This window comes from Mytilus edulis, chromosome 12 (genome assembly GCF_963676685.1).
Source record: "Mytilus edulis chromosome 12, xbMytEdul2.2, whole genome shotgun sequence".
Classification (NCBI taxonomy): Eukaryota; Metazoa; Mollusca; class Bivalvia; order Mytilida; family Mytilidae; genus Mytilus; species Mytilus edulis.
Window position 1 is genome coordinate 80,299,687 of NC_092355.1, and position 22,757 is coordinate 80,322,443.

General features: G+C 31.9%; 2 protein-coding genes across 5 annotated transcripts in view; one reads left to right on the forward strand and one right to left on the reverse strand.

Annotated features, from left to right (window-relative positions):
• The window catches only part of LOC139497239 (uncharacterized), a 167,197-nt gene that overhangs the window by 116,784 nt on the left and 27,656 nt on the right, over window positions 1-22,757 (forward strand). For all 4 annotated transcript variants that reach the window (XM_071285368.1, XM_071285370.1, XM_071285371.1 and 1 more), the window contains 2 exons: window positions 2,207-3,430; window positions 20,850-20,934. In XM_071285368.1, the coding sequence (XP_071141469.1) occupies window positions 2,207-3,430; window positions 20,850-20,934 (1,309 nt within the window). The remainder of the gene's footprint in view (window positions 1-2,206; window positions 3,431-20,849; window positions 20,935-22,757) is intronic.
• Window positions 7,361-8,350, reverse strand: LOC139499293 (uncharacterized). The gene has a single exon (XM_071287961.1). It carries the CDS (start codon window positions 8,348-8,350, stop codon window positions 7,361-7,363), a length of 990 nt encoding a protein of 329 aa, XP_071144062.1.

Genomic DNA, 22,757 nt, shown 5'->3' on the forward strand with positions numbered 1-22,757 from the left:
CTATGAAATTTTGACACAAGGTTTATGACCACAAAAGGAAGGTTGGGATTGATTTTGGGGGTTTTGGTTCCAACAGTTTAGGAATTAAGGGCCAAAAAAGGGCCCAAATAAGCATTATTCTTGGTTTTCGCACAATAACTTTAGTATAAGTAAATAGAAATCAATGAAATTTTAGCACAAGGTTTATGACCACAAAAGGAAGGTTGGGATTGATTTTTGGAGTTGAGGTCACAACAGTTTATGAATTAGGGGCCAAAAAGGGGCCCTATTAAGCATTATTTTTGGTTTTTGCACCATAACTTTAGTATAAGTAAATAGAAATCTATGAAATTTAAACACAAGGTTTATGACCATAAAAGGAAGGTTGGGTTTGATTTTGGGAGTTTTGGTCCTAACAGTTTAGGAATAAGGGGCCCAAAGGGTCCAAAATTGAACTTTGTGTGATTTCATCAAAAATTGAATAATTGGGGTTCTTTGATATGCCGAATCTAACTATGTATGTAGATTCTTAATTTTTGGTCCCGTTTTCAAATTGGTCTACATTAAGGTCCAAAGGGTCCAAAATTAAACTTAGTTTGATTTTAACAAAAATTGAATCCTTGGGGTTCTTTGATATGCTAAATTTAAAAATGTACTTAGATTTTTAATTATTGGCCTAGTTTTCAAGTTGGTCCAAATGGGGGTCCAAAATTAAACTTTGTTTGATTTCTTCAAAAATTGAATAAATGGGTTCTTTGATATGCCAAATCTAACTGTGTATGTAGATTCTTAATTTTTGGTCCAGTTTTCAAATTGGTCTACATTAAGGTCCAAAGGGTCCAAATTAAGCTAAGTTTGATTTTAACAAAAATTAAATTCTTGGGCTTATTTGATATGCTTTATCTAAATATGTACTTTGATTTTTGATTATGGGCCCAGTTTTCAAGTTGGTCCAAATCAGGATTCCATATCAAGTATTGTGCAATAGCAAGAAATTTTCAATTGCACAGTATTGCACAATAGCAAGAAATATCTAATTGCACAATATTGTGCAATAGCAATTAATTTTCAATTGGAGTTATCTTTCTTTGTATAGAATAGTAGTTGATAATATATGTTGGAAATTTGCCAGACATGACTATGATGTCATTTTCTATTTTTATTTGCCAATAACTTTATGTAAATAACTTCATTGGAAATTTGCCAATATAAAATGTTGCTGATGAAGCTTTTTTTCCTTATCTTATCTAAAATGTTTTAGATAATGTATGTTGGAAATTTGCCAGACATGACTATGATGTCATTTTCTATTTTTATTTGCCAATAACTTTATGTAAATAACTTCATTGGAAATTTGCCAATATAAAATGTTGCTGATGAAGTTTTTTTTATTGTTTTATACAATAAACAATGTATATTCACTTTTACTACCAACCAATCTTTACCATTCAGTGATAACAAGCACTTTATTTTACATTTTAATATTTTATGATGTATTTAAAAGAGTAGTTATTGTTGCAAACTCCATTAGAAATTTGAATTGATATCAGTTTTGGAAAAAGGGAAACGGGGATGTGAAAAAAGGGGGGGGGGTTAAATTTTTCTCATTTCAGATTTCATAAATAAAAAGAAAATTTCTTCAAACATTTTTTTGAGAGGATTAATATTCAACAGCAAAGTGAATTGCTCAAAGGCAAAAAAAAACTTTTCAGTTCATTAGACCACATTCATTCTGTGTCAGAAACCTATGCTGTGTCAACTATTTAATTTTAGATTTAAATAAGAAGAAATCTTTAATTGATTTGTAAAATCTTGACATTTGTTTTGTGTAAAAAAAACCATGTAATGTCAAAAATTTGATCACAATCCAAATTCAGAGCTGTATCACGCTTGAATGTTTTGTCCATACATGCCCCAACTGTTCAGGGTTCGACCTCTGCGGTCGTATAAAGCTGCGCCCTGCGGAGCACCTGGTTTAAATATGATATAGTACAATAAACTCATCATAGATACCAGGATTGAAATTTGGTATGCCAGACGGCGTTTCAACTACAAAAGTCATCAGTGACGTTCAAATAAAAAAAGTTCAAAAGGCCAAATAAAGTACGAAGTGGAAGACCATTGACGACCCAAAATTCTGAATATCATATAAATTGATAAAGCGTTAGAATTTTCAATGTTTTGTTTTGTAAAGAGAAAGCAAACAAACATATATTTTTTTTTTTAGATTGATCATGCATGCAGAAAAAGTATTTTAAAGTATACAGAGAATATGTCAGAAGATGAACTAGGACATATAAGGCAAGAATACTTCATTTCCAACACAGAAGATGATCCCAGTGTATTCCAGCAAATACGAGAAAACATCCTACACTTAGCCAGAAAAATGAAAACATGGAACAAAGATTATCCGTTAAAATTCATTCAGCTGGAAACACGACTTCAAGAAAAGAAGAAGGAGTTACCTATTATTTCCTTTCAGGAAATTCAGCACATCTCTACTGATACACCTAATCCACTAAATGACGAGGAACTCAGATTGTTCCTGGAATTTCACCATGAGATCAGAGCTTTAGTTTATTTCAAAGATCTTCCTTCTTACATTATTTTAGATACAAAGTGGTTGTCTGACGCTTTTAGATATATAGTTACTGCAAAGAAATTTAGAGCCATAAGTATCAAAAATAGAAAAAAATGGGATGAATTGTACAGTAGAGGCAAATTACATAGTGAGGTTCTAGAAGATATATTCCAAAAAAGGGATAATATGTTTTCCAAACACAAGGACCATATTCTGAACGTAATGGAGAGATTTGATATCATCATACGTCCAAACATGTCAGAGTCTGCTGAAGAAAAGCCTTGCTACTATGTACCTTGCCTGATTAAAAAAGAATTACACTGTGACATTTATGAAACATTTAATGTGACAGACTATACCTGTAAAAAATCAACTTGGCTATGTTTCAAATTTAGATTCAAGCCACCACATCTAATGAACCATTTGATTGCTTCACTGAGCCGGAAGTATGAAATTGCAGAAGTGGTTGTTCCAAATCAAATAAAAAAGTCAGTTGCACTTTTTGGAGGCATTGCAGTCTTTGAATTACAGAAGAAAACACATTTAAGAAAATTGCTTGTAATGACATTTCCAAATTTTATTCAGGTTCAGGTTTTGGAATTCAGGAAATATTCATTCATCAAAAGAGGTTTGTACAAAGACATTGGTGACTTCGTGACAGAGGAGTTAGAGAAGATAATACATACACGATTCAAGATGTCCAATGTAGAATTCGAGAAAAAATTTGAATGTGGACATACCAAACCTGAATTAGTGACAGGATCCAATGAATTTAGTGAGGAGCAGATTACAGAATATCTCTGCGGGACATGTAAAACACCCCACACATTCGATGGCGAATGGTCAGAGATAGACAGTAAAGCGCCGTCTGTAAGTGTTTACATATATATATATATATAGCATTTATACATTTGATTTAAATTTTTTCATGAAAAGTCACGGAAAGCATGAAAATACAGTGATTTTCCTGCCTTTATTTTGGGATCGAAAAATAGGCCCTGTTCCCAATTTAAAAAAAAACTATTTTTTTCCCAAATGATTAAAATAATGATTTATTTTTTCCCAATTCACACGTTTTACGACATACTTTTCCCAATTGCCTGAAAAAGGTAGGAAAATCACTAAAATGTTTGTTTGTTAATTATTTTGAAACAAAAAAAAAAGATAAACCAACAACATGTTGATACCACATATACAAAGGAGGAATAAGACATTATTTGGTCCCTGAATTTACGAAATGTGTATGCTTTGCAAAACAAGGTTATAATAGCTGTATTAATTAAAAACCAATTGTTCAAAGAACAATTGAAGGTCTTTCCACCAATAAGGATCTATATCTACCGAGCCAAAAAAGTTTAGCAACAAAAATGGGAAATTTTATTTTATTGCAAAATCATAACAACATATAATTTTAATAATAAAAAAATGGAATATGATATGTCAGAAGCAACATGAATGTTAATCACGCACATTCATTAGGATTTTCTTTGTATGAAGCACGGGAGGGTCAAAATGCGTAAATGAGTATAGTGTTTCTCAAAATCAATTTCTCAGCCATGCCCTAAGTGCCCCAATGAAGGATTGGCAGGCACATCAGCAGCTTCCCTCAGTCAATGCACTACTTATTTAGCCGGAAAAAAACTTGTCACATGTTGATTAAAGCAAAGGAAGCGCTCCTCCCTTGACGATAGTTTTTTTTTGTCTACGAGATATCGACCTATCCTGTGCAGTTGTAATTTGTCGATATCTGTTTGTTAGTCTCTAAACTGTTGCCTTTTGCACATTAAATCGAGCCATGATGTCAGCAACCCTCATTCCGGCATCAACCATTTCAAGACCTTTCTGACTGTCATTTTCAGGGAGGCCTGATTGACGCCCCATGCAATTTTTTCAAAGGTGTTTGTGTTTTTCTTACCAATGGTGTGTTTCTGAACGTTAGTGAAAAAGAAATTTTTTATATCGTTTTAAAAGTACAGGTACAGAAGGTAAAACATCATTTACACGTGCTAAGCTGAAATGGCGCGAAATCAATAAGCAGGAAAAAAGTACGACTGTTTTAAATTACAGGTAAAACTAAGGATAATATCAATGATGTTTAAATATTTTTTTCAAAAAACAACAAAAAAAAATTTATAAAAAAAAAGTGTTGCTAAACTTTTTTGGCTCAGTATATTTTGATATTAACATATTAAACAGTGATCTGGAAGGATTTTTTCTCAATAGGCCCAGGGCCCCCCAAAAATAAATTCAATGAGCCATTTAAAAAAATAATGGGCTATGTTGTCCAATGACTGAATGAGTGGGCCATTTGAAGTAAAACAAAAATAAAAAAGTATATCAGCAAAGAGGTGGTGTTACTTACCTCTATGATTCTTACTAATATCATGGATATTGTTCCTGTGATTTTATTAATTTCAATTTCAATGAATATACAATACTTCTTCCTAACCGGACAATATTTAAGAAAACCTTTATTTACAATTTTAAAACTGGTACTGTTGTCTTGGTCTTGTTCATGTTCATTTTTTATTTTACATTTAATTTGGGTCTTCGTCAATACCATACTTATTCCAGATGTTCCGTATTAGAGGACATTTCTGGCATTTCCTCTGCACTTCTTGTATTATTATAACTTCATCACGATGACAAGAATAACAGTAGAGAGTATTAATTAATTGAAAGAACAAAACAACAATTCGGTGAAGTCATGATTTCAAAATGTCAAAACGAGCCAAAGACCAAAAAATGACAAGGACAGTTTAGGGCCTTTTATAAATGGAGACATAAACTATATTCATAAAAAGGCTTTGAGATTTTTCAATCGAAATAATAGTAAACTAAGCTAACTTAAAAGATTATGATATGAGAAAAAATCTCGTCTGTACTAGCCAAATTTTACAAATTTAAAGTTGTTTATAAAAAATTATATCATGAACGATGGTTAACTACGTTTTTTTGGGTAATCAGTTAAACCGCATGATTCTATTATTACCATAGGAAAACACCCGAGACGTCCCAAAAATATATAAGTGCTCCTATCATTGGAAGAATATTACACAGTTGTGTACACACACATGGCGGCACGGAACACGATCGGAAATCCATAGGACGATTTTAAAACGTTTCGAAATGAAGTGAAAAAATCGTGCGCCACGTAGGCGCTTATATTTGTCACTCTATGCGCCATTTCTCAACGATATGCGCAATAGGCGCAGGGCGCTGTCCTTCACGATCACTGATTAAAATTCAGTTGAAAATGTCAGTTCCTATGGCTCAATGATGTATAAATATGAATTTCAAGCAAAGGTCAAAATCTAGAACGTCCAATTAACCTATGACCTTGACCTCAATTTCAAGGTCAAAAACCAAGGATCCCAAATCAAAAGACCCTAGGTCTGTATTATGTATGGTTCATGAGTAATATCACTTTACGCATAATTCTAAATATAACAGGGGCAAAAACTCCCATTTATTCTCTTTGCACCCTTCCAATCAAAATTTATAAGTTACGACATGTCGCAACTAACAATTTAGTAAAAATAATTAAAATTTGTCGAAATCTTATAAAGTTAATGAAAAAGAGTGAAAATAAGCCAAAATCAAAATTTAGTATTTGACCTTGACCTTTGACCTTGACCTAATTTTCATTTTTTTGGACCAAAGATGTCAAATCAAAAGAACCTAAGCCTTTACTTTATAATGATAATGAGTTATATTACCATACAACTAATATAAGTTATAAAAGGGGGAAAAGTCGCATCAAATGTTAACGCACCCTTTTAACTAAAATTTACGTGTTACGCGATGTTGTAACACACATTTTGTGAAAATATTTTGTCGAAACAGGGATGATTCCAGGTGTTTTCAAATGGGTCCCTTGACTATCAAAATTGGGAATTTTCATGCAATTGGGAATTTTTTTCCGGCATAAAATATATGATGAATTAACACTTTTTTCCTGTAAAAACGGAAAATGTATCAAGTTTTACCTATATATAAAAATAAAATTGAGAATGGAAATGGGGAACCTATATATACATTGACTGCTGTAAGAAGTTGTAACATTTTGAATAATCCTGATGGAGCTACTGATTATCAATTGACAAATACTAGTATATAAATGTATCATGATTACCAGATCACTTGACATTCTGACATTGGATTGGGACGAGTGAAAACTAAAGTTGTTACATGTACATGAAGTTTATTGTACTTCTTTTAGTAGTTTGCATCTTAGCTATGGTAACCTTTTTACATATAACAAATAAAAAAATCCATTGGGTAATTTTAAACAACTAGTCATCTTTATAAATTGACATTGCTTGAAATTAATTTCAAATGGACTAGCACATAAGTTCTGTTGAATTCACGAAAGCATTTACAATGGTTTAAGTCTTATTTTGGTAAGATATTTTTTTGCAATTTTGTTGCTGATAACATTATATGGAAGGTTGTCGTAGTTTTACCATAGGTGTAACCCTAAGGAACAATAAAATTTAAACATTGAACCATGATCATTTGTTTGCGAATTTTAATTGTTTGGATAATTTCCACTGTTCATATCAAACTAAAAAATGTTAAACAAAGACTTTAAGGTAACTGGTTACAAATCGATTCTTCTCTCAGGTCCAAAGTTTTTAAAAGCATCAACAATTCCCTCCCAAGACTTATCTGGTAATGATATAAAACTAGAATGATTTAATCTCATTAACTGATCAAGAGTTTTGTTGGACAATCTAGTTCTAAGTGATATTTTAATAATCTTCAGCTGGCTGAAGCATCTCTCCACACAAGCTGTACTTACAACAAGTACACCTGGTATAAGTTTTCATAGATACCCTTAAGTACGGGTTCTTTTTGTAAATGTTGCTGAATGTCCCTTGCTACTTCAAATTTATTAGTTTCCGGTTCTCTCATTTGCTTCAATGCATACATCTGGTGTTTAAAACTGTTAAATTCTGCGACAAGTTTGGGTCCATCAATAATTGGAGTTCCCGTTTTTTTGTGTCTTTTGTAAGTGTCCTCTAGAGCAGTTCCATAATGATTAGATAAGACAGTGATATCTGCCTCCCCATAACCCAGTAGGTCTTCAATATTATCAGGCAGATTTCGTGGATCCAAGACCCCAAAAGCCTGAAGCACAGGTTCAACTTGCATTGCCTCTTTAATTTCCTTAATCAAGTCATGAATCAGAGGCTTAAGAGAACGATTCATGAAAACGTCCATATCAAATTTGTCCATGTCTGTCAGGTTTCTTAATCGTCGTCCTAACGAGTTTCTCTCTGCAATTACCTCAAAAAATGAATCTATTTTACTAAAGTCTTCCAGCGATTTTCCAGAATCTTTGACAAGAGAATCTACTATAGATTGCAAGGCATTTATAGTGCTTTCAACATAAACTGGTAATTTGGTAAAGTTAACATCACTGCTTTGCAAGATCAGACTAAGTTTGTTTGTGACGCTAAGAATGTCGCATAAAATTACAATCATAGCTACTATTTCCGGTTTTAATAAAATTGTTCGAACACCAAAAACCTGTGGATCTTTCGAATTAGTATAAATTTGATCCAAGGCATCAATATATGATTCAAAGCGAAGAAAAATGCGGACACATGCATCTTTGTGTGTTAACCACCTTGTAACGGAAGGCTTAATGGGTTCTAGGACCTTTTCACCTTTAACTTCCTGGATGTTTCTTAGCACATTGTCCTTCTGTGCACTATACTCAAAAAGTTTGCCAAAAGAGACAAGACATGCATCGGTTTCTTGTAAAATTGAGTAGTCCTTCATTACATGTTTGAAACAAAGTGCAAGTTTATGATTCCTACAATTAACATAAATAGAGTATACCGATTGGTGACGAAACAACCTTTGAACACCCTTAACAGAACCAGACAAAAGCAACAAACATAACTTTTTCTATATCAATTCCTTTGGCTAAAAGAAATTCAGAAATATGCCCATTAAGCCTTCAGCCGTTATATTTTCACAGTTCACAATACCTAAGAAATGTTCAGTTGAGCCTTGATAAGGAAATTTACCAAATATTGCAAATTGCTCTAAATTTCCCTCATCGCAAGTTTCATCTGCTAATATTGCAATGCAAGTTTGATTTCGTGCTGTTTCAAGTATATCAATTTCTAGTTTATTACTTATGCACGTTAAAAGCTGATCTACACTTCCAGCAGAAAGATAAGTTGCGTCAGCAGAACAGGTATCTAAATATTCCTTAACAGGATTAACGCTCAATTCTTCAGCCAAAACTCTAACTAGATCTTCCAAGTTATTTGTATGGGCCCATTTTTTTCTAACTATGAAATATAATGTTTTCCCAAGTTTTTTTATGTAGTCGCGGTTTCTTAACGTTTTTTGTTCTAATGTTTTCGATGCACCACTCTTTATTTGTTGTAATACAGTACCCTTATGTTTTGTACTCATATACCCCAGCTGTTTGTCAAGTGCTGATTTATGCCGATTAGAGTTGCCATGTTTGTCTAATTTGCGCTTAGGGTGGCCTCCACCTGAAGCCCAGTTGACAGCCAAATCAACAAAGGGAGTTTCATTAGAATTGTTAAGTACTGCGGAGGAGTATTTCACACCAAAAGTTTCACATATTTTGCATAGATATCCGCCTTTTGAGAAATTATAGTAAAGCCACGGATAAGTCATACTATACTTTTTACTCAGTTCAAAAAGTCTGACTTCTTTCTCATCTGAATCTTGCATAATTGGCAATGAAGTATTAGGTGTAGAATTATAATCTGTAGTGTGACTGTCATTTTTAGCACTCGGTGCTCTTAATCTTATTATAGTTTCAGTATTTTGAGCAGTTTCAGTATTTTGAGCAATTTCAGCTATTACAGTTTCAGTATTTTGAGCAGTTTCAACTATTATAGTTTCAGTATTTTGAGCAGATTCAGCTATTATAGATTCAGTATTTTGAACAGTTTTATCTATGACAGTTTCAGTATTTTGAGCAAGTTCAAGATCTTTATTAGAAGAGTTAGACAAGGAATGTGTGCTAGTAGAGCAGACAGTATCACCATCATTATTATTGTTATTACTTATTGATGTTTTTTCAGTTTGTACTGCAGTTGCTTTACGGAAAATATCAGTTATTTTTAAATTTCCGTCCCCATCTCTTTTTCTGAGTTTTTTATTGTAATACTTTGAATTGTGACTTGCCATCTCGACTCTGAAAGATAGAATATGAAAACCCAAGTTTAATATCAGGAAATTCAACGTAAAATTAATTTTACTTAAACCTTTTTTACAAAGTTAACAAGTGTTTGGACCATACCTGTCAACCTGTTATGATGAAAATGCAGGTCATGACCTGCATTGAAGAATCAAATCTCAGGTCATAACGCATACAAACTTTTTCGAGCAGAATTTCAGTATTACTGGTACATTTTCTTATAATGTATATCAAAGATACCAAAACAACAATGGATGTTCACTTGGTTAAGTCATTTTAAATTCTATTAATTATTATGTTATTGCACTTTTAAAGATTTTTTATCAATTTGAGTAACACAGTCTTATGTTGTTTGCTTTTTGAGATTATGAAACACTACAATTTATTATTCAAATGTAATTTTAAAAGGTTTGACATTACTGGCTATGTAGCTTTTTAATATACCCTCTTACAGTTTCTAGGGAAAATAGACTATGATAAAATATAGTAATACAGTTAAAGGAAGTATAAATGTAAAATATAATTTTCAACTTTTTTATAAAAATTGTATAAAGGTATAAAAATAATGATAAGTTATTTTTCAATATGTATTTGAATTTTATATTTTAATTAATAAATCTTTTTCACCCATAAAACGTCAATATAAGGAATAATTTCGAATGGTGACAAATAAGGGGAAGTAAATCTTGGTTGAAATATTTTTGTAAACCAATAGTGCAATTTATTAACGACCTAAAGCTAAGGTAATTGGTGTTAATTAACAGTGTGTTTGACACCAAAGCTGTCAAGTGAAGCCATGCACTTAATGGGTCACTTAATTTGACAGTTTACATAGCTAGATGAACTTTCTGTTCATGGAAGAATTACGAATTTGCCGGTATTTTAATTGAATATTACTTATGAAATCAATCTCAAGGCTAAGAAATACGGGTGAAATCGGGTCATTTTCGGAATTCCTGGGTTATTTCAAAGACCCGGCAGGTGATCCGGGTGATCCATCAGAATTGTGAAATCTCGGGTCACACCCGCAGAATACGGGTCAGTTGACTGTCCAAACTTTGGACAAAAGGACAGACCCACTCACTTCTAAACGTTTCCCAGACACTTTCTTACTCTTAAACACAATTATATTTTAGCTATGTTTTCGACAATATTCTGGTCTCAAAGCAAAAAAAAAATAGATTCATTGTAATTTTTCTGTTTGAGGAATAACAAAAAGACCAATATGTAGGATAAAGCAAAAACTGTAATTCTTATAATCATTATTGCCGGATCTGTCAGTTCTTGTTTAATAAGTGACTTTGTTGATTTTTTTTATGACTGAATTTTAATATTGACTGTGTAGTATTATAATTTAAGTCTTGTATATTAAGTCGGCACTAGGTACTGTCTTGACCTTGTTTTATGGTATTATTGGTTCTTTCATTGTTGACAGGGATGGGGTAATTGAAAATGTAATGGTAATTAAGTGTAATGCATTACAATTTTCCATGTAATTGAATGTAATGTGTAATTGAGCATTTTTTTAATTACATGTAATGGTAATTTAATTAATTACATTGAAAAAAGCATGTAATGCTCAATTACTTTTGAATTACATTTCAATTACATACACTTTTATGGTGTTAAAAATAAGGATTTGTGTTTAATAATATAAATTGTAAAATAATAAAAAAAAAATCTTTCAAATATTGATATCAAATACTTTTTTAATATATGAAGTCTATAATCTATACTGAAGTTACAATGTATATTAATATTTATTTTACCTACAGATATTTTTTTTTCTTTCAAATTATCATTTAATCATAAATTAAAAAAATTTGAGAATTGTATATTAGTGTTCAATTTAAAGAAAGATCTCTTATTAAACTAAATAGATTGATAAGTAATTAATCCCCTTGTTAAACAAAAACCAAAAAAAAGTGTCACTGTGAAAAATCTTTCTTTTACAGTTCATTTAGAATTTAAAATCACTGCACACAATCATTTTGTCAAATTAGTATACACAAAAGGATTATAGAAATAAAACTTAACAGCTGTAAAAACAAACAGCAATTAATCAGATTAAAATGTCCAGGGGCAATGCCACTGTTACATGTATTTTTATCTAATTAGCAAAATATTGCTAATATTTAGACATTATACATGCATTATTTGTACTAAAAATGATTTTCAATATTGTGACAAGACACTTTTTGATATTTTTAGTGTAAAAAATAATATTTATGTTTCATGTATAATATCTTTATTTATATTATGTTTAATTTAAATGACTTCATTTCTGAAATGTTAAAATACCCCTTGATGTATTTGCAAGTTAATAGGAACCAATTCCCCATTCTTTCAATATGACAATCTTCTGATCATGGAACTTCCATGTTCTGATCAAGCAATATCTGCCACATTAGTTCGTGTCGAAAGACTATTTAGAATTGCTGTCAAAGTGTTCAGACCAGAGAGATTCAGACAAAGTGACAAAACATTAAATAGCTAATGATTATCAAATGCAACGCTTAAACTATGCTTACATGAATATTTTACACATGCATTATTTATACATGTATAATATTGTTAAAAAAAAAACCATGACCAAATGTAATGTGTAATTTAATTAATTACTTTAGTAAAGTAATTGTAATATAATTAATTACATTTCAAAAACAGTGTAATGTGTAATTGATGTAATTGATCATTTTTGCAATGTAATGTGTAATTTAATTAATTACATTCCGATGTAATTGACCCCAAGTCTGATTGTTGAAGACCCTCAAGTGGCTATCAAGATGAACAACAGAATTAAAAACCCTGACCGGCATTGCTATTTTTATATTGTCTATCATGTATTGACTTGATGTGCAATTTAAGTCCCGTGTACATTTACTCCAACTTATTTTCCACTAATGGGTCTGAACACGACTTAATTAAAGTTTAGCCCTACAATATAAAAGGTCGTATCTAGATTTCATCTAGACTACAAAAGAAAGAGTAAATTCTGTATTTATTTAATATTTATTACATTTAATTCTCCATGAAGAAACAATATTTGTTTCTGTGCCCAATAACATTGTATCTTCTTAAAATGATAACCCGAACCGCAACCCCAAAACATTGAGTTGAGTTTTTTTTTATCCTTCATTATTTGATTTGTTTATGTCGTCCTTTATTCTAAAATGCCTAGACAGTTGGACTTTTGACAGAAATACTTATTTATGTTTTTTATAAATATATTTCATAACGAGTTCTGTTAATCGATCTGCTTTTATGATAGTCCGAGATTACTCTGACGTCCAACAGCTGTTTAGCCAGACAAGCTGGTCACATGGCCCAGGTTGTCTGTCTAAACAACCGTTGGACGTCAGAGTAATATCGGACTACTTTTATCGGCGCACATTAAATTTATCAAAGGTATTGTCAAAATTAATAAGTTTTGCTCCCTGCCAAGGTCTGCTTTTACGAGACCCATTTTGGCAAAAAGCATCTGTAATCGACCTGCTGGGCGATCTGCTTTTACGAGATTGAATACTCCCATGTGACATTTGTTTGTCAAATTTATGATATTCTAACTAAAAGGTCTCACTCTGCTTTAAAATTACGAGACCAAAGGTATTGAAAGACTTCTCTTAAACTTTTGAAAGAAAACTTACAACAGTATGCTCACTTACCTTATCTTAACAATCTTCCGTTGACATTATTCTTATTCGGATTTTAACACGCTTTCACGAGAAATGCGGGAAAATTGTAATTGCCTGAGTCGAAAACGGAAAAGTTTCCGGAAATATTTTTTTTTTTTTTTTGAATTGGGAATTTATTTTCACCCATTTTTTTTCGGGGCCGCTGAGCGGCCCTAAACTATATAGTAGAATCATCCCTGCGATATCTTATAGGATTTCTGAAAATAAGAGATAACAAGCCAAAATCTAAAATTTGAACATGACCTTGACCTATGACCTTGACCTCATTTTCATACTTTTTGACCAAGGGCCTCAAATCAAAAGATCCTAGGCCTCTATCACTTATGGTTTTCCAGTTACAAATTTATGTCACTTATTTTAATACAAAAGGGGAAACTACTCTCATATGGAGTCTTCGTAAAGCTTCGGTCAAAATAAAAACTAACATCCTGAGGATATAACGAGCAATTTGGAAAAATAAATTTGTTGCTTTCTTTTACGGTTGCGGAGGAGATCTGATAACAAGAAAAACAGTGTTTGGGGAGATAACTCTTACAAAGAAAAGTGTTCGGATAAACAGGGTGAGTTTCAAAAGCGTATAGACTGTATGATATCATATACCAAAAAACTAAGCGACATCTTTTGAAACATTTTTACACCGCAAGAAAAAAATTAGGCGGAAGAAAAAAAAAATAATCAGAACAAATTCAATAGGTCTTTCCACACGGAAAGGTGGAAAGACCTAATAAATGAGCAGCCTGATATAACCATTAACCTTGACACTTAAGTGAAGAAATGTCAGTTGTGATTTTGCTATGACGCCATGAAATGCATAAATGAGATTAAAGGCTGTTTTACTGACTGAGGGTTTTTACCAACATAGATATTATTCAAGACTTTACCCAAATAGATATTTTATATATGTTTTCATCTTTAAGAAATCGTATTATATATAGCCAACATTATAATTAATTTTGGCTGAAATGATTAATATAATTTAGTGTTGTCAAATCGTACATTTTTGCGTAACCGGTTACTCAGATAATTGTTCCACCGATTAACCGGTTAACCGGTAGTTTAAGTTGTCGTTAGAAAGCCTTATCAATAGTACCCTACATGTACACATAGTTATAAGATGCGGTATGAGTGTCAATTTGACAACCTTCATCCAAGTCATTATATTACGATTAAAGAATTGAAGTTTGTCCTTTGGCATTATAAGGCATGTCTGTGAGGATTCCTGGAGAAATTTTTCTTTCAATAAACAAATACACCGTATCAACTATAGCATTTGTACCAACTTCAGATATAAAAAAAAAACCATCTTGATCTCGTAGAATTGAATGTGTCTGAAACTGATCATTGTTTAATTTTCTGTTTCTTTACTTTGTTTACTTGTTTCTTTTACGCATTTTACTCGTACTATGACATATACCTTGAGTACATTCACATTGGTTTACAATTCATTTTTTGAGGTAGCATTTCGTTTGAAGTAAGACTAAACCTTGCACTACGGAGGTTACACATTTAGATGTTGGTTTACACAATATTAGATCAAAAACGAAATAATGAACTAATTAGTAAAATTTAATCACATCTCTGATTTAAAGTTATTGTTAAAAAACATGTTTACCAATCATGTTTATTTAAGGTCCTGCCCCGAGCTCTAATTAATTTTATGTATTTAGAATCAACAATAGCAATCAATATACTGGACAATTGATCTGTCAAATTAATAACCACAACGACAATTTTTAAATAAAACATAACTTTTTAATGATTTCCATGCAAAGTTATATGAAATCTATCAAAATTGAAAAAAGTCCGGTTAACCGGTTAGCGATTTTGGTATTCGATATTCGATCGTTCGACCGGTTATTATAACCCGTTAACCGGTTAACCGTTGACAACACTAATATAATTATGAAATATTACGGAGAAGAACAAATTATATAATATGGAAGATTATATTTCACTTGTTGTAAATTTGTTGGAAAAAACGTATTTAGGTGCATCAAAGACCTAGTACATTTCTGCCTAGATAAGCATTCAATGATTGCAATATAACATTATATATCAAATGTTATAGAACTTATACACAATGCTTATTACCACCACGCACAGATCAAGGTTGAATAATGGTAGAGTCACTTTTGCAATTCTTGAGTTATGTCCCTTTGTAAATATAAAAATTACAAATATTGTATATTTAAAAGCAGGGAAATCTCTCCCATCGTCACATTTGTTTTTATAAGCATTGGTAGCTGTACTTTAGGGAACCATATATGTATGTACTACATTTTGTAAACTAATCATCACCCTTAAGGTTCCACTAAAGTCAATATATAGGACACTTCATACACATCTAAACTTTGCCTGTATTTTTTTAACCTATAAGGCCACGGTTTTTTAATTTGTTGGTTTACGGATTTTCTCCATGAAAAAGTCGGGTCGGTCGGTCGGAAAAAAAAAGAAAAAAAAAGATCTTTCAAGACATAAAACTGATATGCAAAATAAATATATATTTCACCTTTCTAATAATATATTTGTCATACTATTTTGTCATCATTCTTAAATTTTAGTTCGATGAAATAGTATTTCTCAGCTGTAATAAACATCGCATGACATTGTCTAATAATTTCCCGTAAAAAAGGGGTGCATGGACATAGACGAAATTAAATCATCATTTCACAAACAAGAAAAAGAGATTCATGTCGGTAGCTCTTAATTAAAACTTGGTGAATAGTAATTAGCACGAAAACTGATAAAGATAAAAATGTAAAAACGTCGTACGAAAATAAGTTTCAACACGCGTGTCAAAAACGTAATAGACTCGTCCACTGGAAAAACGAGAATATCGGGTTAAATAATAGTTGTCATGCATTCCCGTTTTTTTATCCAAATGGAACATATTTTTTTATTATCTATGAAAACAAGAAAATTTCAAATGATTTGTTAAAATTCAGAACTTTTACTCGGTGTCTTGAACTTCCACCTGTCCACATTTGGACAAGTCTATTTCTATGAGAACAGGCATCTTACGGACTGGTGACAAATAAAGGAAACGAACTTATTGTGTAACTAGTTTTAAACACAGATTTCGTTCCGCAAAATTATTTGCGCAAACAATATTTCAAGGTCATTAATAATTGATTTGTCTATTTTTAGAAACGTAAACTGAAAGTTTCATTTTTTTCACAACAGAAAGTGTCATCACTTCTGTATTAAGTGATTTATGCATTTCCTTTCATAAAAAAGGACATTTTAATTATTTTTCAGGGATAATGCATTTGTTAGGGTCGGCGGGAATAAAAAAGCATGAAAAGTCAATTTTATTTTTATTCTGGAAATCAGCAAAATCGGGTCGGCGGATCCGTAAACCAACAAATTAAAAAATCCTGGCCTAATGAATAAAGTCATAAACTATGAGAACATATGTTCATTTAAACATACTTTACATATACACACTGTGTAAATTGTAAATAAACTTGAAATTGTTATGTTGTGGTCAAACCGGTTCTTGGGGTGAACACTAAATTTTCAAAAAAATCTGCAGGCCTGCAAGACGACTTAATTTGTTTAAAATTGGTATGGACGAATACTGTTACATGTAATGCAGGGCAAGCCCATGCTGATTTGTCACATACATATGTTTTAATGGCATATTTGCCCAATTTCTGTATTGTACCTTCGATATTCGTTCACTTAGATACATGAAATAAACTGAAACTCGAAAATCAATACATTTTATAAAAAATAAACATGCGCTTGCCCTGCAGTACATGTAATAGTATTCGTTTTTGTAAACCATAATAGATATATGATATAACAGAGGTAGACTAGGGTCTGTGGTTCTTTCCGGGTGCTCCTGCCTTCTCCACCACTAAATACTGACTGCCATGAATATGGAAAGAAGTGTTGAAAGTTCAGTAAAACATCAAATGACAAGGGCAGACAAGTTTTAAGATGTAAGGTTATTATGACCATCATACCATTTTAAATCAAACTGTCAGATGACTTCTTTTACGAGTTATTGCCCATAAATGACAATTTTTACCAATTTTGGTTGATTTTGGGTATCATCTTGAAAACTATATTGTCAGTTGTCTCCTTATAAGATTGTTAAACTTGAAAGGCAATTGTTGCCCCTTATTTATGATTTACAAACCCTATAGGAGACAGAGAGTTACTCTTCAGACAAAAATCATCAAAAGGACAAGATATATGTCACCAAGAGCCAATGCACATCGAGTTTAAGGGGGACTATCAAACATGCACAGCCCAAGGCACAGGGGGTCAGTCTTTCGCAAGACTTAAGCAATGGCAGGCAAAATTATAAAGCAAGCAGCAAGTTGTGACAATTTTATATAGTAACTGGTCCAAATAATAATAATGATGCCGAACAATTTACAAATAAATAAAGTTCAAATGTTCCAAATAATAAAGTCACTAATTTCACTAATTCACAGTTAAAGTTTAGTCCAAAATGTTCGTAATATTCCCAGTTGATGTTGTCTGGCTTGAATAGTTACAGTTGTGCTGAGCTGTCTTTTGAGTACGGGTTTCTCCTGAGTAGCTGAGTCTGATTGGCTTTTGAAGCACTCCTATCTGGATCACACCGACGAGACTACACTGGTAACTACATCATGACTACATTGTGACTACATCGTGACTTCAATGATTTCAAAAAGTTGACTGTACAAATTATAGCACATCTTATAAGAGCTCAAATTATGACGAGTATTACTAACTATAAATTTATGTAATTTGAGTAATCACAATTTACTACAAAACTGTCAAAGGTAAAATATAAAAATAGTGTCAATTTAATTAAGCCAATTAAAAGATTAGTTAATTATATTACTTTTGACTTGAGTAATTAGTGACATGCTGACAGAATAAAATTTACCTGACATAATAATTATAATTTTACAATTTTCCTTTTAATAAAATCAAAATAAAATGTTTTCCAAAAATGACATAAAAAACTTTAAATACAATAAAATTGAGAATGGAAATGAGACAACAACCCGACCATAGAAAAAAACATCAGCAGAAGGTCACCAACAGGTCTTCAATGTAGCGAGAAATTCCCGCACCCGAAGGCGTCCTTCACCTGGCCCCTTAACAAATATATACTAGTTCAGTGATAATGAACGCCATACTAATTTCCAAATTGTACACAAGAAACTAAAATTAAAATAATACAAGACTAACAAAGGCCAGAGGCTCCTGACTTGGGACAGGCGCAAAAATTTGGCGGGGTTAAACATGTTTGTGAGATCTCAACCCTCCCCCTATACCTCTAGCCAATGTAGAAAAGTAAACGCATAACAATACGCACATTAAAATTCAATTCAGTTAGTCCGAGTCTGATGTCAGAAGATGTAACCAAAGAAAATGAACAAAATGACAATAATACATAAATAACAACAGACTACTAGCAGTTAACTGACATGCCAGCTCCAGACTTCAATTAAACTGACTGAAAGATTATGATTTCATCATATGAACATCAGGCACAATCTTTCCCGTTAGGGGTTTAGTATCATACCATCATAACATATATGAGAAGAACATAATCCGTGTCATGCCAACAACTGGTTTTTGAATAAATGGGTTTAGTTCCGATGCAAAGACCCTATAAGTGAATCAATATTAACGCCAAAATATGCCATCTTTAATGACTTGACAACAATATCGTAACTATATCCCTTCTTAATAAGTCTAATCAAAAGTTTTGTTAGTTTCTGAGGTGAATACTGACACCTTTGTACTTTATAAAGAATATTTCCATAAAAAATTGGATGTGAAATACCTGAACGTATAAGAAGTCTGCATGTTGAGCTATATTTACGAATGATGTCCTTATACCGAAGATAAAATTTAGTAAATGTTTTGACTAGTTTGTGATATCGAAAACCCTGGTGCAATAATTTTTCAGTAATACATAAATTTCTCTCGTTAAAATCTTAAATATTGTTACATACACGAGCGACTCATACAAGTTGAGATATATAAACACCGTTAGATGGTGACAAGGGAACGTCACCATCTAAAAATGGATAATTAACGATAGGAAATGAAAAAACGTCTCTTTTATCATAAATTTTAGTATTCAGCTTTCCGTTAGTGATATAGATATCAAGATCGAGAAAAGGGCAGTGGTCATTGTTAGTATTAGCTTTATTTAAAGTAAGTTCAACAGGATAAATTTCTTTAATATACATACTGAGGTCGTCATTATTGAGAGCCAAAATATCATCCAAATATCTAAAAGTATTATTAAATTTGTTTATCGATGTTGTTCCGATGGGTCTTTGCTTATTTTTGTCATAAATTGTAACTCATAGCAATACAAAAACAGGTCCACAATAAGTGGTGCACAGTTAGTCCCCATTGGAATTCCGATAACCTGACGAAATACGGAATCCCCAAAGCGAACAAAAATGTTATCTAGTAAAAATTCAAGGGCATATATAGTATCAAAGCATGTCCAATTGACATAGTTTTTTTTGTTTATTGCTACTAAAAAATGACCTAAAAGAGTTTGAACATATATACATTCACATTCTGACTTTTTAAATGCCCATTTAATTTGGTGTGTGAATTTTTTCTTAATGAGAATGTGAGGCAATGTGGTATACAGGGTAGAAAAATCAAAACTTTGAACAGATTCAAAATCACCAATATAAGCATGCAATTTATCGAGTACTTCCAACGAGTTCTTTACACTCCAAAAGTAATTATTTCCACTATTTTCGAAGGCCTTATTTAAACAATTTATTATCAGGTTTTTAATTGTACCAAGTGTGCTGGTAAGAAGAATAGACAATTTAGTAGTGGAACAATGGCTTGAAGACGAAATAAATCTATATTTGTAAGGTGTTTTGTGTAACTTCAGAAACCAATACATAGTTGGGACTTTCATTGTGTTTGGCTCTGCTTGTAAAGCGGTAGCTAAAAGTTTATATTTGTTACAGATGTCGTTTTCTGAAAATTGAGTCAGTTGGAATGTTGGTGAATTGGTGATTTCTTTTTTCATATCCTTAATGTAAAATTTACTTCAAACAATAATAATATTATTAGCAGCTTTATCGGCCGGGGCAAAAACAAATTCCTTGGCTAGTTCTTTTAGTTTATGTTTGATACGAGAAATAGGTTTATTGTGGTTATTGTTAATAGTAAAATGTTCTTTAAAATGTTGAATACGTATATCAACTATCTTCATTACTGAATTAAAAAAAGAGTCTAAAGATTTTTTGTCAGCTTTTTCCCGTTTTATCCTTTTCACACAGTTACTACCCTATAACATATACATGAGATGCAAATAAGTTAGTGAAACAACATTTTTAAGAGAAACTATAAATAACAAAAAATAGTCAACATCTCTTAATATAATAATGACATCTTTCAGGATAAGTATGAGAAGAAACCGGGACAGAGAGGACTTGCCCTGATTGTTAACTTCATGTTCCATGGTGAGAAATCTGAGAGAAAAGGTAATTAATAAAATTTATTCATTGGATCATGTTCCAGTCAGTAATAGGTCAAATTGATAGAATGTGATGAAACATAAGAATGACCAAATTTGTTCTTTGACAATATGAATATTGATTTCTCATATTTATGTTCTGTGAAAAGGAGTTCAGGTTGCATTCATTATGGTCTGAAAGACAGAAAAAATTCATAAGGGTTCCGCGGAATCCAGTGTCTTACCTTCTTTATCTGTTTATGAATCTAATAAATGTTTTAAAAACTTTAACTGCAGACTGTATGTAATGTTAACTGGAATAAAAACTTAGTCCATTAGTTAGTAATATATGAAAAAAAAGGAAATACATTCCTTCCAGATATTAGCTTTTGATCAAAACAAGCTACTGTCCAAGGTTGGTACAAATACAGGATAGTTTAAGTAAGTTGTTAAATTTTTACCACAGTGAATGTTATGTTAACTGGCAGAAAAACTAAGTCCATTTATAAGTAAGATACGGATAAACAGTAAAATTGAGAATGGAAATGGGGAATGTGTCAAAGAGACAACAACCCGACCAAATAAAAAACAACAGCAGAAGGTCACCAACAGGTCTTCAATGTAGCGAGAAATTCCCGCACCCGGAGGCGTCCTTCAGCTGGCCCCTAAACAAATATATACTAGTCCAGTGATAATGAACGCCATACTAATTTCCAAATTGTACACAAGAAACTAAAATTAAAATAATACAAGACTAACAAAGGCCAGAGGCTCCTGACTTGGGACAGGCGCAAAAATGCGGCGGGGTTAAACATGTTGGTGAGATCTCAACCCTCCCCCTATACCTCTAACCAAAGTAGAAGAGTAAACGCATAATAATACGAACATTAAAATTCAGTTCAAGAGAAGTCCGAGTCTGATGTCAGAAGATGTATCCAAAGAAAATAAACAAAATGACAATAATACATAAATAACAACAGACTACTAGCAGTTAACTGACATGCCAGCTCCAGACTTCAATTAAACTGACTGAAAGATTATGATTTCATCATAGTATCATACCATCATAACATATATGAGAAGAACATAACCCGTCTCATGCCAACAACTGTTTTTAGAATAAATGTGTTTAGTTCCGATGCAAAGACCTAATCAGTGACTCAATATTAATGCCAAAATATGCAATCTTTAATGACTTGACAACAGTATCGTAATTATATCCCTTTTTAATAAGTCTATTCAAAGGTTTTGTTAGTTTCTGAGGTGAATACTGACACCTTTGTGCTTTATAAAGAATATTTCCATAAAAAATTGGATGTGAAATACCTGAACGTATTAGAAGTCTGCATGTTGAGCTATATTTACGAATGATGTCTTTATACCGATGATAAAATGTAGTAAATGTTTTGACTAGTTTGTGATATCGAAAACCCTGGTGTAATAATTTTTCAGTAATACATAAATTTCTCTCTTTAAAATCTAAAACATTGTTACATACACGAGTGAATCGTACAAGTTGAGATATATAAACACCGTAAGATGGTGACAAGGGAACATCACCATCTAAAAACGGATAATTAACGATAGGAAATGAAAAATCATCCCTTTTATCATAAATTTTAGTATTCAGCTTTCCGTTAGTGATATAGATATCAAGATCGAGAAAAGGGCAGTGGTCATTGTTAGTATTAGCTTTATTTAAAGTAAGTTCAACAGGATAAATTTCATTAATATACATACTGAAGTCGTCATTATTGAGAGCCAAAATATCATCCAAATATCTAAAAGTATTATTAAATTTGTTTATCAGATGTTGTTTCGATGGGTCTTTGCTTATTTTTGTCATAAATT

Coding starts and splice junctions, on each gene's coding strand:
- LOC139499293 (XM_071287961.1), bottom strand. CDS start 8,350: ATGAAGGACTACTCAATTTTACAAGAAACCGATGCATGTCTTGTCTCT.